Source organism: Macaca mulatta, chromosome 5 (genome assembly GCF_049350105.2).
Source record: "Macaca mulatta isolate MMU2019108-1 chromosome 5, T2T-MMU8v2.0, whole genome shotgun sequence".
NCBI lineage: Eukaryota > Metazoa > Chordata > Mammalia > Primates > Cercopithecidae > Macaca > Macaca mulatta.
This window is the reverse complement of record NC_133410.1, coordinates 62514375-62531016: the sequence shown is the minus strand read 5'-3', so window position 1 is coordinate 62531016 and position 16642 is coordinate 62514375. Positions and strand designations below refer to the sequence as shown.

Below are 16642 nucleotides of genomic sequence, written 5' to 3'. Positions count from 1 at the left end.
TCCTGCATTTTTGGGGAGGATACAGGGAGAAGAAGGAGGGTCTTAGAATTGTGGGTAAGGTTGATGCAAGGATTACCACTGACATGGGAGTTGCCTGGCTGTGAGAGCCTTCCTGAGAGGAGCATGAGGGGAGAAAGTTTTTGGATACGGCTAAAATACTTCTGAAACGTATGGGTGCTGGGCTTGATTAAAATTCTAAATTTTCTTTGACATTGTGGGCTGATCACTTGATCTATTTTCACTCCTGGTTCTACTAATGTGTTTTTTTTCCCCTCCTCTGGGGGTGGTACGAGGTCTATAAATAATACCCTATGTAGAGCTGCTTCTGATCTCTGCCCTTTGTTCTCATCTTTAGTGAGTTAGGTGAGTGTTTAGCTTTTTCTAGGAAAACATTTTTCAATCATTAAACCTTTGGGTGAAGAATGTAGAAAAACAATTTTTATTCCATCTTTATCTCTTTCAATATCTCTCAGAAAGTTGAAAGTGAAAGAAGCCTTTTTGTTAGTATCATGATGAATAGCAAAACGATGATACTTTCCCATTTTCCTTTAACAGTGTAGGAAGTGTCTGTTTGTGTAATATGTGGGATATAAAGTCTGTCAAATGTGTTTTGCTCTCATTTCCATTAAGGTTTTTATTGCTATATATTGCTAAATTATCAAAATGTCTAGGAGTCTTAGAAAGCAGAAGCTAGAAAAGAGGGTTGTTCCATCGCTAAGGTTAATAGGAGATCTCGTATTATCAGAATAATCTGTTGTTCACCCAGCTTATGTATATTTAAACACACGTGGAACCAGACTTGAGGGTAAAGCTTTTAAAATCACAATAAGAGGGCAATATGCATCAGCTGAGATATGTGTATTAAAGGAAGACACAACAAAACATGTCGGTCTTCCTTAAGCATCAATAAAACAAAATTTTACATTCATCTTACCGCTTCACACATCATGTTTCTTATGTCTGAGATAAATATTGGTTCATCACTGATATTTCACCTTATTTAAACTTGCCTTGTGAAGTCACAACAGAATGCTTATGGTGGTGGCTATTTTTACGCACTGTAGGCTGTACCCACATGAAGAATTTTGAAATGCAAATTTTTCTACCTTATTAAAAAATTTAGTTAAATAATTGGTCTTAAGGATCTCATGGTTACATATAGGCAGATAAAAAGCCAAGGATGCTTTGGCTTCTCTTGCTTTGCTTTTTTCCTCTCTAACTTCAAGGGAAGGAGCGGTCTAGTGCTTCTCTTTGGGTGTATTTATGAAGATTATGTAATTAATGATATAATAAGCTATTAATACTCCACAAAAGGAGACATTTTGGAAGTGCTGGAAGGGGTGAAGATGGAGGGGTTAAGACTGCTATTTCTAGAGGAAGTTAGAACACTTTTAATTGCTCTTCACTAATCTCATCTTCCTAGGTGGATCAAGTTTGAAGAAAAAGTGGAACAGGGTGGGGAAAGATGGAGCAAGCCCCATGTGGCTACGTTGTCCCTTCATAGTTTATTTGAGCTGAGGACATGTATGGAGAAAGGATCCATCATGCTTGATCGGGAGGCTTCTTCTCTCCCACAGTTGGTGGGTAAGTATGCTGTTTGAAGTTTGTATTTTTTTTTTCAGCTTTACCTATCCACAAGTCTCCATCCAGGCAGATGACTAGTAGTGTAAGCAGAGTTAAATGTTTTATAACATTTATCCTCTCTTTTTGTATTATAACATTAGTATGATTTATTGCAAGAAAATCTGAAAAATATACAAATATTAAGAAAATAGTAAACTATCTTCCATGACATCTTCCCCTGGTCATTGTTGGCATTTTGAAATATTTCCTTCTAGCTTTGCTTCTCAATCCTTTCCTTGTGCTTTTCAGTTTTTTTCTCTTTTTTTGAGACAGAGTCTCACTCTGTCACCCAGGCTGGAGTGCAGTGGCACAATATCAGCTCACTGCAACCTCCTCCTCCTGGGTTCAAGCGATTCTCCTGCCTCAGCCTCCCGAGTAGCTGGGATTATAGGTGCCCGCCACTTGTACCTTACGTACTTCAGATGCATGAAAAGTGTGGGGCTTCTTTGCAAATCTAACAAGCTCTCTGAAAAAGAACCAAGTGTATATACATCAGCCAGACATATGCCTCACTTGACAGCTAATCTTTTCTTCCAACACAAATGCTGCGGCATTCATATTATCTATAATATAAAGAAATGGATGTCATAGGTAAGCCTTTTGTCTACAGATATGCAAAGAAACGTTGCAGTAACTCTAATATTAGACAAGAATGTTACACTGGTCACCTTCTGCAGGTCTTTGATCCACATCTTCTTCCCCACAATCCCAGGGCAGGCACACTGCAGACCCTTTGGAAAAGTGCAGTCGTCGCTACAGGTCCAGTGCTCACCTGGTTGTGGAATTTCCTAGGAATAAGAAGTGGAGCCCCCGCACTTCTTTTTAGGAAAAATGTGATCTTTGGCAAACCTAGATCTGAAGGGTAATACGGCAGTTTAGGCCAAGCCACTGATAGAATTTGAAAACAATGGCTCCAGTTTGGAATGCAGTGGTGTGTGCCCAAGGTGTTCAGCATGATGAGTTAGCATTCAATGCACAAAGTACTAACTACAAAGGAAGCCAAAGCTGCCCTATACCATGAGGTTCAGTGACTTTGATGGTGGTGATACAAATGATACTTGGCACCAATGTGACCTAACTCAGTCACTTACCTGTAACATCCTGCTGGATCCTTGTCCCACCCAGCCTTTCTCCACATGCAACTAAAGGGGCTTGACTTTTGCCTACAGTCAGCCCTAACCCAGGAACTAGACTATTTCTCTTCTTACAGATGATTTAAGTCCTACTTTACAGATGATGAAACTGAGGTCCAGAGAAGCTTAGAGTGCAAGTCTAAGATCAAAGACTTCTAGAAATCTAGTGTCTGGACTTCCAGTCCAGTAAAATCAAGGATGGGTGAATAAAGAGACTCCATTTATAACATTAATCTTATGCCAGTAAGTGAAAGTGAATGTAAATCTGTGCATATTAAATGAAAAATAACTAAAAAGGAAAAGTACGACTGGGCGTGGTGGGTCATGCCTATAATCCCAGCACTTTGGGAGGCCAAGGTGGGTGGATCATTTGAGGTCAGGAGTTCAAGACCAGACTGGCCAACATGGTGAAATCCTCACCCCCACCTCTACTAAAAATACAAGTGGAGAAGGGAGAGGACTTATGTGAAGATTCTGGATGGACAGAAATAATTATTTTATACATTTATTCAGCAGTGATACATGAGTTTCTACAATGTGCCGAACACTGTTCTAGGCCTTGAAATTAGGGTTTGCAAATCTACCGCTTTGTAAATGAGACAAGATACATGTCAACATAGGTACAAATCTGCGTATGTAGTTAGAAAATAATGGAGGAAACAGAGTTTTGTATAGCATTTTCATACTTAACAAGGCAGGTGAAGCTGAAAATGGAAATCTGATATATGAGAAGAGATCTTGGATTATGGTACCCAGGGAGAGTGGAACCCATCTACAAAGACAGAAGCAAACAGAAAGAATGATTTTCTGGGCCATCTGTTCTGTTGTCATTTTTCATTTATTAAAAGCTGCAAGAGAGATTGTTATCTAGATAAGTATAATGATTGACAAAAATCAATCCAGTTTTTGAGTGAAAATTCTAATTTCTGCATTCTCAGACTTTAAGAACTAACCTGGAGCAAAGATGTCAAAAATTACACAAGTTGAAAATAAGTCAAATATGCATACATGTAGGGCAAACCGGAGAAGAAAATCATGACTTGGCAGTGTATAGGCAGTCTAGGAGGAGAATTTAATAAGGAAGATTCCCTTATTAAAAAAAAATATTTTATTTTATTTTATTTTATTTTATTTTATTTTTTTACCATAGATGATCATTACTGCCTAAAGTTTCCCCACTTTGGGATTCATGCCACTGTGCTCAGGGTTTGTCCTCTACTAAAATATACCTACTCTATGGGAAGATATCATATACTAATTCCCATGAGATACAGAGTGATGTTGAAGAAGGAATGCTGGATTTAATGTTGAGGGGTTTTAATTAAAGTCTAGCCCTATTAGCACATATGACTATGGGCAAGGCCAGTTACTGAACTCTTTTGGAGTCTTCATTTCCTCATCTATAAAAAGAAGATGAAGGTGGACCTTTCAGGGTTGTTATGAGCATTAAATAAGATCATCAGATGTATTTGCTGTCTACTTACATGTCTATCCCATTATAAATAGTTTATCCAGATATTTCTGCATGTCACCTAGCAGAGTGTAGAGAAGTGAGTCAGATGGAGAGACACTCAGTGCCTTCATGAACAGGAGACAAAATTCTAAACGGTGTGGTAGACAGAGCTGGAAACAGTTGAACAGCACCTCTGCTGTGCTTGGAACTGATCAGCAAGCGTGATGAAAGTTAAAAGTTGAATTACACACTTGGATGTTTCTGTAAAACTGTCTTTGGGATCTTCATCACCAGGAAGAGCCATCTTGAGCTTCTGGTCTTCAGCAACTAACTGACCCTTTTCATGTTGTAGAAGAGAGAGTACCACATTATACTGGAACGTCTTTAGCCAATGGCCAGAGAGAGAAGGTTTTGGTATTTACTACATGTAGGAGAGGTTAACCAAGCATTTTGTGGTTTCCCTTCAATTTTTCATTACTTTTTATTATCAGCTGTGAACTTTTTCTCTAACCTCCATGCATTTACTTTAAAAATTGTCATTACATGTTAAAATTTGACACTACTAGGTTGAGGTATCATCACTCACTAATATGTTTTCTCTGCAGTCCCTGGGGCAAGCAGTCAGAGAGCCAGTGCTGTCATCCTGGAGCTGATAATACAGAAAAACAGTTCAGGGGCAAATAACACATCCCAAGTAAAACAAAGAGGAGGAAAAGGGCCAGATTTCCAGAAATGGGGAGAAGAGCGTGTTTGAAAGAATGTCACTAGCTAAAAAAATCTTAATCCTTTGAAATAATCAAAAGCCTACAGAGGGTAAAACATAGAGGAAACGGAGCCCTTATTTCATCTAAATGACAGATGATGGCACAGTAACTTAAAGTTATAGTCATTATTTGGTTATTTAAAAAATCCTTTTATAGCAGTGGGTGAGGTGGAGTTGTTGTGTCCCAACTCATGCCAATACTTCTGAGTTGAGAATTATGCACAGCTAATTCTTAAGATGCATCTTCCCCCACACCCCAATGTTATATCAACAAATGAGAAGAAAAAGAAATAATAGCAAGCATGAGTATATCAAACAAACTATAGCTGCTTTTCATCTTCCTTTGCAGTCCACCTGCTACCCCTCACCAGCCTGCCTCTGAGAGGCATCTCACCCTGCAGGCTCAAAGACAATGCCACACCATGTGAGGGCCCTGCACCACGGTGTATGACTGTTTAAGCAGGTGTTACTTCTCACACTTACATAAAAATTCCAGCCTATTTTTGATTCTTCTCAGGACCTCTACTTGATTTTTTCGTGAAGAACGCCTTCTGAATGTTAATAGAAAAATTTATCTTTAAAGTGTTATAAAGGATAAAACATCATTTTCACAGATTATTTTAATAGCTTTATTGTTAGTATCCTCATTGTAATTCTACATTTAAAGAGTGTCATTCACGTATGAAGCCGAGTCTATGGGAATTTTCCTCTCCTCTTAAGTTAAAAAAATTATAAGCCATTTCAGGTATTTTACCATGATGGGAAGTGAATTGGGAAAATGTAGCTCTATTTTTGGAGTCTCATTTTTATATTTAAAGGCATTCCTGAGCTGTGCATGTTGGCAGATGTATCGGTCCTATTGTTTCTTACTTTTTATACATTTTACATTTTCAAAATGATCATAACTTTTTTCTAGTCACAAAACTAATGCATGTTCATTTTAAAATAACCTGGAAAACTGTTACACGTAAAATTAAAAATAGTCACTAATCTAATCTCTCAGAGCTGTCCTCTCAGTATTTTTTTTCTGTATAACTCTGTTTGCACATATATAATTGATTTTACAAAATGGGATCATACTACATCATTTTAGTCTTTTTTTTAAACATAACATAATATGAACCCTTTAATGTCATTAAATAGAAATAAAAGCATTACTATAATGGCTGCAAAATATTCAATAAAGTATTCTTGGGCGTTTAGATTGCCTTCAGGTTTTAATTATAAAGAAAAGAAGTGAACATCTTTATTATATTGTTGTGAAATTATTTCTTTAGTATACATTTCTAATGGCAGAATATTCAAAAGGTGTAAACATAGTACAGAGCTTTTGTACTGCATAGTCAATACTGCAACATTGTCATCAGAAATGGAATTGCCCATTGAATACCTTTCACGTCATGGGGGTTGATTCAACTTTTTAATTTTTATCCCTTTGACAAAAAACCTCATAATTGGTCATATTTGTATGTTTATTTAAATTATCTTAATCTTGAAGTTGAATATTTATTTATGTATTTTTGGCCCTTTGTATTTCTTTTAAGAATGTTTATGATCTTTGTCCATTCTTCTGTCACATGGCCATCATTCTCTTGGTTTGCAAAAGCTCTGCATATATCAATTCCTTTTTTTCTCTAGAGCTTAGTTTTTAAATACAGAAAAATGTTGTATGACATGGAAAAAGATCTAAACTTAGAGTCAGAAAACCTGGTTTTATATAGGAGTTTTGCCTCTAATCAGTCCATGTCTGTGGGCAAGTCACTATGGCCCTGTGTTCTCATCTGCATAGCAAGAGGTTGAACTTGATGCTCCATGAAGTTCTTATCAACTCTGCTATCATCTAGAGTTGGCACATTCTCTCCCAATTGGTAGCGTCTGTGGGATTTTGAACACTGAAGGCTTAATTTCAGTGTAGCTGTGAAATGTTACTGCCCCCACTTTCCTTTGAATGATTTTGTAGTTTATGCTTAAAGAGATCCCTATAATGTTGGCCGTTTTAATGGAAACTTAATTAAGGGCATAAAGCCACACAGATGTTTTAACCTGTTCTAACTGGTGATTTCCAGGCATTAGTAACAGAGGACCGGCTGTGCATACATAAAGATTGGTTTGAGATTTCAAGGGAGGGCGAGAATAGAGGGAGGCCCTGCCAGGAAGGGTAGATAAGAAACGCTTTAGTCTACAACCCTGAAATTAGAGTAGGAGTTTGATAACACTCATAGGAGATATGGTGGGGCAGTTTGTTTGTTTTTCTGGTTCTTCTGTAAAATGGACTTTCCACTTTAAAAGGACTTAAAGGAAAAGTAGAGGGGTTGTGTTTTGTAGGCACCTGATTATTTACCGTGGAAGAGAGGTTTAATTGTAATTACAGGATCAATTCTGATAGTTTTACTGAGTGGGGTTTGTGTAGTTTAAAATACCCAGAGCTAAAAGCTACTCTCAAACCAAACCATTTCTATGGGAGAAACTCTTCCTGCCTTGCCCAGATTCCTTACCAAGTGGTCCCATGTTATGTAACATTTATGGCACCTCTGTGAGGCATGTGATGAAAATCCTGGATTCAGCCTCTGCTTAGCTTCCAAATAGTTGATTGTACACTGTGTGAATTGCCAGTTTCTAGCTATAGGTTGTGAGGCCAATTCTGTGAGTGCTTAGAAGATGGACTTTTGAGAAGTTCAGTCATGCCCAAGCAAAACCCCTTGAACATCTGTAACTTCTCTTTACAAAGAAGTGGGAATCCTTGGGAGATGCTGTTATCCTACCAGTACCCATCAATTTTCTTGCCAGCCTTTTAGAAAAGAATAGTTATTGTTCATTTCTCTACATTTGTATACTAAAGTTTGCCCAAGAGGAAAATATGAATGTGTGCTAGATGCATCCATGCACCAGAAAGGGAGCCGTGGGATCCATTACTCTCATTCTGTGCAGAGGACAAAAGTTCTACTTGCATACATCGAGACAGACTCCTACCAATGCATATCTTGCACAGATTCTGTAATGTTTTGTCCTCAGCACCATTCTGGCTGGAGATAAATGTTGGCCTGTCATGAAGATGTAGAGTAGAATGCACCATCATTTATGTTATACTGCTGACATGCTGACTTGTGAGAAAGAGGGTTTCTTATTTTCGATTGGAATAGGAACTTACCTTCCAGCAGAATGACCTATGAGCAATTTCTATGAAACACACTCATCTTTCTGGTTAAAATCATATGAAAAACAGAGTAATAGAAACTTTACATTTTTTTGGTAGTAAGACTAAGATACTAAAATTTCATTAAAAATTTCAGTCAATTTATACTTTAAAATACCCAATGGAAGTATATTGGAAAGTCTTTAGTTGGATCTGAACAATAAGAATAAGTCTCCTTTCTTAGAAAAGACTACAACATAATTTTGTAGTTTAATCTTTCTTTTATTGGATTAACTGGTGTTCAAATGATCTGATATTGAGTGTTGTTTTCCTTTACTGTATTCTATTATTAAGTACATATAACATTACAGAAGAATTTGGGAAAACATATTTTAAAAATCAGCAATGTCATTACTTTAAATTTTCTATGCTCTTTTCAAGTTTTTGAATATCATTTCTATTTCTGATATACCTTTGCTATGAGTACATGAACTTTTTGACTCTCCCTTTTTTAATTGAAAAATATAAATTACTGACTACTTATGTTACAGAATAATCTGACTTCTGTGAATACACCATAACTGGGATTGAAAAAACATAAAATGAATACTTTAATATTTGTATCTCTGTCATCAATGCCAGTATCTGTGTACCCTGTATCTTTGTCTTTTATATAAAATGGGAAATTGGAAATTTGGAAAACAATATCCTGATGTGAAATTTGAGGATGACATCCATAAAGTTAGAGTAAAAAAATAACTTTGTGGTCTTGTGACTGAGTTTTGTTTTTTGCTTTTGTTTTGCTTTGTTTTTGTATCAGAGATGATCGTTGACCATCAGATTGAGACAGGCCTATTGAAACCTGAACTTAAGGATAAGGTGACCTATACTTTGCTCCGGAAGCACCGGCATCAAACCAAGAAATCCAACCTTCGGTCCCTGGCTGACATTGGGAAGACAGTCTCCAGTGCAAGTAGGATGTTTACCAACCCTGATAATGGTAATGCAGAGGCCAGCTGGCTGCTGCTTTCTCTTACTTGTCTCACTTACCTTTACACCATCTCCTGTCATCTTTGTTTTAACCCTTCTCCATATTTCTTCTTTTCTTGCGTTCATATGCCATAGTCATTTCATGGTGATATTTTTAATCCAGTTGGGCAAGTTTGCAGTCTTGCTGGAAAGATTGCCGCAGTTGTTGTAGGCTGCTAATGCTATGGTGACTTGCTTACTCCATATACATCTATTCTGATTGATGGAGGTAGTTCAGTAGTAACTCTGTGATGAAACAATAGAATATTATAGATGAGTCAGCAAATTTGTAGATTATTGAGTACCTCTGTCAATATGTTTTCAACATGGTGGTTTGCCAGAATTAGGAGGAGAATAGTAAGATATGATAAATGCCTTGAAATTCCCTATCACAAAGTGTTTGCTTGTATGTGAAATGGTGTCCAGTCTATATAAATGATGACTTTATCAGAGTAAGACTCAATATTATTTTTTACCTCTAATGAAACTAATCTGCTTTTTGATATATGATAATGATAGGTCCAAGAATAATTATTCAAGATGGGATATTAACCCCATTATTTCACAATAAGCAAGACACTGTATCTTATCTGTAGTTTATTGATTTACCAGAGTTTCCTGTAGAATGTCTATCTTTTGTATCATTGCCTTTGTTTCACGTAAATTTCTTGATTGGGAGCAATCTGAGAAGGGAGAAGTCAGTTTTCATGAGGTATGGAAAATGAAGGTATGGTGGAAAGAAGCACTAAGCATTGGGCTGATAGGGTTAGGTCTATCCTCCCATCCCACCCCCAATCTTCCTTAGTATTAAGAGAGATGAGGCCGGGCACGGTGGCTCACGCCTGTAATCCCAGCCCTTTGGGAGGCCAAGATGGGCGGATCACGAGGTCAGGAGATGGAGACCATCCTGGCTAACACAGCGAAACCCCATCTCTACTAAAAAATTACAAAAAATTAACTGGGTGTGGTGGCACACACCTGTAGTCCCAGCTACTTGGGAAGGTGAGGCCAGAGAATTGCTTGAAGCCAGGAGGCAGAGGTTGCAGTGAGCCAAGATCACGTCACTGCACTCCAGCCTGGACTACAGAGCGAGACTCCATCTGAGAAAAAAAAAAAAGAGAGAGAGAGAGAGATGAGTAGATAAGAGTGATTCTAATTCACTGCCTTCAGCTGCACTTTCAGAATAACATAAAACCAGTTGATGTGGAAAAAGTTGGAGTAACTGAATTGCAACGCAGCCACTCCATTTCTGGAAATGGGTTTTCTCTTCCTAGTATTAAAGGTAACTGTTGGCTGGAAAAACGCTGCTAGCAGATTTTCTGTGGTACATTTTTTAGACAAAACTGGTTATGTGCAAATAATTAAAATAAAATGCTTTTTATAAAAAATTTATAAAAGAGAATTGAATCTACAGTATTTCTACTACAATTTGATGGTTCTACTGTTACCTAGAATATTGCTGCTGATGGGAAATGTTTTGGTTTTTGTGTCTCCCCTCGCTTTTCTTTGTTGTTTTAATTGTGTTTTTGGAGAGAGGGATTACTTAATGGCTAGAAAGTTATAGAATGAGTAGTTTATTATAACTGATGTCACAAATATTTTATTTAACAATGTATATTTTTGAAATTATGGCAATTAAAGTTGAAGTTACTCTTTTATTTCTTATTTAATAATCCACTTTCTCATGTAAAATGAAATCCCAGTATTTGGTGATTTAATTATTTTATCATGGGGTTGGGGGAAGTATAAAGAAGTGAAAAAGTGCATTGTTTTCAAATATTGCTATATTTTCAAAAAGTAGAGGAATGAATATGGCATGCAGGAGGCTTTCTACCAGTATGGTGAACTTTATTTCCATGGAACTGCAGGCGGAGTAGAAATCAGGAACAGATGGATCTTGGCAGCCAGCCAGAATCTTGTGCTTTAGGAGAAAGTATTTGGATGTGTAATACAATTAATGAGTTAATATCGCTTGCCATTCAATCTTTCATTCTATCTGTAGATCTGTGTACTTCAGAGAAAAGTTGAAATTGCCTTTCATCCACCTTTTCACTTGTGAGATGCCATATATGCTGGGCAGAAAGCAAATAGGAAGGGCAGGCAGTTTTTTTCCAGCTCTTCAGCTGATCAGCTTACACTCTGAAGCGTGGAATATGATTAGACCTTTTAAAACATGTTGTTATTGGCCTTAATGCTACCTAACTTCTTTTAAATATCCAGAGGCAAGATTTAGCTTTGAGAGATCTTTTAGCAATGAATTTTGTACGCCTTCAAGGTACATTCTTATAAATTATCAAATGGCAAATTTTTGGCTTTCCTAGAGGTGCTTGTTCTTAACTGGAAAGTTTGCAGAGTTACCTTTATATGTTAGGGTTTAATTACTTAATATCTTTAAAAACTATGAAATGTTCTTAGAATAAATTTCTAAACAAATGTTCTTAGAATAAATTTCCAAATACAATTTCTAATAAACGAATGTTCTTAGTTTAAATTTCTATGTAAAAATTATAGAACTACTGTAGGTGGAATTATTGCTATAGTTTTAATAGACCACGATCTTTCAATCTGTTGTAGTTGGAGCTAGATTCTAATATCTCCATGTAAAACTTAGATAAATTTGTATACCTTTGTCTTCTATCATAGGCTATAAAATATACTCAGTGACATTGCCAACTTTAGTTATAGCTAGCAACAATGTAATAAATAACTGAAATTTATAGCGATAACTTCAGAGTTGTGAATTTTTTCATTTCCCGGTGGTGTACTGGAGCCAGCTCTAATCTACTCAGGAGAGCCAGTTGTTATCAGGGATTTGCAAGCTGGTTGTTAAATACAGCTACTATTAAAAATTAAATTATATAAACATACAATTAAATAATTATATTAAAACAAAGATAATAAATACTGAAAATTTATTGTTTTCTGCCTGTTTCAGTGTATTTTACTGTAGTCTGTGCTCTTAAGGTTATTTGTATCTACTGTGTCTGTATGGTGGTAGAAATGATGTAAAATAGTGTGCCATTGTGCATCTCCTTCCAGCTCTGCATTCAGTGACTATATTGGTACTTGAAATGGGCTGTTATGGTAGTATTTACCCCATAGAAACCAGCAAATGCTACAAATTAGGGCTTGATTTTTAATTTTTTTTTGGTCATTTGTCTCTAGGCTTAAAAAAGTGATGGAGAAAATGCTAATAACATAGATTACATTTAAAAGTGTAAAGTGTCCATAGCTGTTAAAAGGAATAGCAGAAAAAAGTTGAACATTTTTTTCAGTAATCAAAAACTGTTATCTGATTTAGGAAAAGAATCACCCACATCATTGACAAATAAATGAAGTCTGACGTATTCAATCTTCATTATTTCACTTTTGTCTTACTGGTTAACATACGTAATAATATTAATCAACAAATGTCACAAATATTTGTTGGATATTTGATGGATGTTGGAACTATACTCATTTGCCAGTTGCGACCATATGTTAGCTACTGATGTAAGAGTTTGGCCAAGATCAACTAAAGTATCATATGAGAATCAACTAACTATATCCAATTTACAATACAGTATTGTATATTTTATTATTATTTATATAAGGTGTGTTACATATTGTTGTAGGACTTTTCCTTAGTTCAGTTAAAGATGGGGTCCTTGTCACCACCATGAAAAATTAGGCTTGCAGACAATTTGAAGAGTGAGAAAAATGGAATTTATTGGGCAAAAAGGAAAAAAAGGGAAGCAGAGACTCTCAGCAGAGCGAGAGTCCTGGTAGCACAGGCTTCCTGCCTTGCAGATTGAATCCCATGTACCACTCGGGAGGAGGAGGGGCCAGGCTTCTCCCCACTGCAAACAGAGCCAACTTCCCAAGGTTACACCCCAGTGCACACTCCTCCTAGTGCACAGGCCAGTGGGAGTTTCTCCAGGAACCCCTTTATACTTGGTTGTCACAATATCCTTTATATCAGTAAAATTCAACACATATGCATGCACACACACTCACACATTCATATGTAAATACGTTTTTTTCCCCTGGAAACTGGTTTTCAAACATTTACTGGCATATCCACTATCAGCACACTACTGTCTTTGTTCCTAGCTAAAGACTAATTCTCATCTTTTAGCATCCTGGTATGGCTTGGGGTTCAAGATGATTTTATGTTTTTAAAAAGCAGCAAAAAACATTTTCTATCTGTAATAAATCAGGGAACAATGAAACGAGCTTTCAAAATGCTAATTATTGTGAAATTGCTACTTGTCTGAGACATGTGTAAATTCTATGGGCATGTCTGCCAGGTACTAAATTTTAGGCAAGTGCTATCATTTCTCAATATATTAATTGAGGCCTTTCTATAATGTTGCAGAAGAAATTAGTGAGGTTTTAGGTCATTCTGGTGTTGGAGTTTTCTTTACCTACTTTTTATTTCTCACATTGTTTTAGGTTGAACTATATGAAATTGCAATTTTTGTGGGTAATATTAAGTTGTCAGCAGTTTGATATGATTCTACCTAATGATTTGGTCTAAGATACTTAGCTAATAATTCTGTATTATTTTAGAGCATTATGAAAAAATAATGTTTAAGCCTGGAAATATTGCTTGACAGCATTTTAAAAATAAAGATGTATTTAGCTTGTTTTTCATTAGAAAGTAAAAGTAAATTTTATTCTTAATTGGTATTCATTCAATAAATATTTAGTAAGATGTTTATGACAAGATTAACAACTGCATTTTAAAAAGTCATGGTTTATAAGATGAGCCATTTTTTAAATGTACCATTTAAATGGATACTTTTTATATGTATTGTCTTATCCCAAAGTTTGCAAGAGATGATTGATACCTGACTTTAAGGACCCAAACCAGTGAGGAGCCTGAATTTGAATATTCACCTTTTACTGTCTTTGTAGAAAGTTGGGTAAAGCCATCATCGACCTGTCCCTGATTTTTTCCTGACTTCTTCATTTTTTCTCCCTAGATTACCATAAAGATCAGTTCCTTGCCTTCCAAGGTCTGGGAGTATAGATGCCCTTTATTGAGAATTGGCTTTAGTAATCTAATTGGATCTAGACTATAGATTTCATTTTTCCTTAATCTAATTTTATGACCTCACTTTGTATTAGTGAAAAGTTTTTCTTTTTTCAATAAAAACATGGAAAGGTAATTTAGTAGTTGCTTTTGATGTCTGTAAAAGAGAGATAATGAAGAATAAGAAAAAATATATAAAATGTTTAGAGTGGTAACTGGCACATAGTAATCACTCCACAAATGTTAGTAAATTATATACAATATGTTTAAGCACAATTAGGGAAGAAAAATCTTATATTGAGTAGGAGTGGTTTCTGGAATGATACTTGCTCTGTAGCTTACTATTTGAAAAGAAACTAGCAGATACAGTGCTGATTTATTCCCTCTGCCCTTTGTGAAGTGATACCAATAGTGTTTCATTAGCAATGGGAGGTGCCGAAGACCTTTCTCATCATAGCCCTCTTACAGAGTAATTTATTCCCTTCATTGGTTTTATCTTTTGCTAAGTGGGTGTCAGAGGAGTCCTAAATCACACTGGAAATCCAAGACTTGGTAAAGTTGTCCCACCAGGGAGATAAGGAGCTGGAGACAGTGGCAGCTCCAAGGAGAGCAGCTGGCTCCTAGACCTCTTGGTGCTTTCCCCATGCCTTCTCCTGATGCCTGTGGTCTCCTCCATATTTGTAGGCACCCCAGGCCTGCTCCTGATAGAACCTCTGCATCTTATCTTCAATTTACCACCAGTTTCCTCTTTTTTTAATTTAAATATGAGAAATGTAATCCACTTGCTCTCATTATGGGTTGCCACTACTTACTCCTGAATCTGGATTCCTCTGTTTAAGGTTATCTGTCAGGCAGGATGCCACTTCCTAGCTGTCTCCCACATTCATGGTTTAACATCAGCAATGTGCTGGATATAAACACACACACCTTTGAAAGCATTTTTGAAAGCATAGTCTATTGCTGTTACCTACAGTAGCAGATAGTTGTTTGCAATGCAGAACAAACAATGGAAAGAAATCAATTTTTATGTTAATAGTAATTTTAGGCTCCAGTGAAATATAAGTGATATTAGTTGGGCTCTTGTTGCATTGGATCTGATTTGAGATTAGGCCCATTCAAACCATTTGGTTTGGTATTAGATCCAGCTGCCTTGACACTGGCTTATGTTGGATCTGGCTGGGACCACCACCAGGTCTGGTAGCTTTCTCGTTCCCTTGAGAAATTCTTCGCTTTTTACCTGCACTTTGGATCCCAGCTTGCCCATTTGTCTCAGGATGGGTTGCTTTCCAGGCCATTCCCCCAACTGCCCCATACCCTTGAATTCAGACAAGGTCCCTTAATCAGTGTGTAAGGCAGATATTTCCCTAACCTGCTTCTGAAGCTGGCCATCATGCTTCTCTAGTTCTCAGATAGGTCAGTTGACATCTTGCAACTCTCAGGCCCACATCACCTTAAGGTTAGAATCATCTTCCTGCGTGCCTTTCTGCATACGATTAACTCTTTCCCAAAAGCAACAACATACATCCAACTGTTTTGTTCAGGACTCTCATTTTCTGTTCATTTTCATAGCACAGATGAATGTCCTGACCAGAACCCAAATCATGATCAAGCTCTTTCCCACCTGAGAATAAGTGAACCAATCTATGGAAAGTTGCTAGCAAAGTGCCTGAATGAAATCCTGTTCCTTAATAACAGTAATTATTGTGGTTATTGTTATTATGGCATTTCTAATTCATCCATCAGGCACCATTCTTATTTTCTTATTTTCCTTTTCTTTCTCCAGGCAGATGACTGATTTTCCAAATGTATAATGTTCAGATCTTTAAATAAACAACACATTTTTCTCCAAGGGTCATTCCCTCTCAGTATTTGCTAACGTATTCCACTCTTTATAGCAATGAAGAGTCGAGCTTAAGAGATATAACACAAATGGGTATTTAGTTGTTTGACATTGAAGGCCTACTTTGTAATCTTCTTAAAGACATGGGACCATCATTTCCAGAGGTTTCATTCAATTCTTGAGCTAATGTTTAGTAGCAGTGTGGTTATGAGCAATTTACATAATCTCTTTGAGCTTCAGTTTTTATACCTGTAAAATAAGGATAGTAATGTCTTATTCTGTGCATATAACCAGAAATAAATGAGATACCTTTGTGAAAATTATTAAATAAGCAAAATGTGAGATGCCATTGTGCTTTAGTGCACTCGTACTGCTATAACAAAGTACCTTAGATTGGGTAATTTAAAAACCATAGAAATTTACTGCTCACAATTCTGGAGGCTGGCAAGTCCAAGATCAAGGTGCCAGCAAATTTAGCGCCTGGTGAGGGCCCTTTCCTCATACATGGTGCGTTCTGTGGATCTTCACAAGGTGGAAGGGGCAGACAGATTCCTTTAAGCCTTTCAGGAGAGCATGAATCCCATTCCTGAGGGTGGTGTTGTCTTGACTTAATCACTACAAAGCCTTCACCTTTTAATACTATTGCATTGG

At 36.7% G+C, this 16642-nt stretch overlaps 1 protein-coding gene across 4 annotated transcripts in view; it reads left to right on the top strand.

Moving 5' to 3' along the window:
- The window catches only part of SLC4A4 (solute carrier family 4 member 4), a 430044-nt gene that overhangs the window by 204773 nt on the left and 208629 nt on the right, over positions 1-16642 (top strand). For 3 of the 4 annotated variants that reach the window (XM_078003501.1, XM_015138561.3, XM_015138562.3), the window contains 2 exons: positions 1424-1584; positions 8926-9105. In XM_078003501.1, the coding sequence (XP_077859627.1) occupies positions 1424-1584; positions 8926-9105 (341 nt within the window). The remainder of the gene's footprint in view (positions 1-1423; positions 1585-8925; positions 9106-16642) is intronic. The other variant, XM_078003500.1, reaches the window with a different exon arrangement.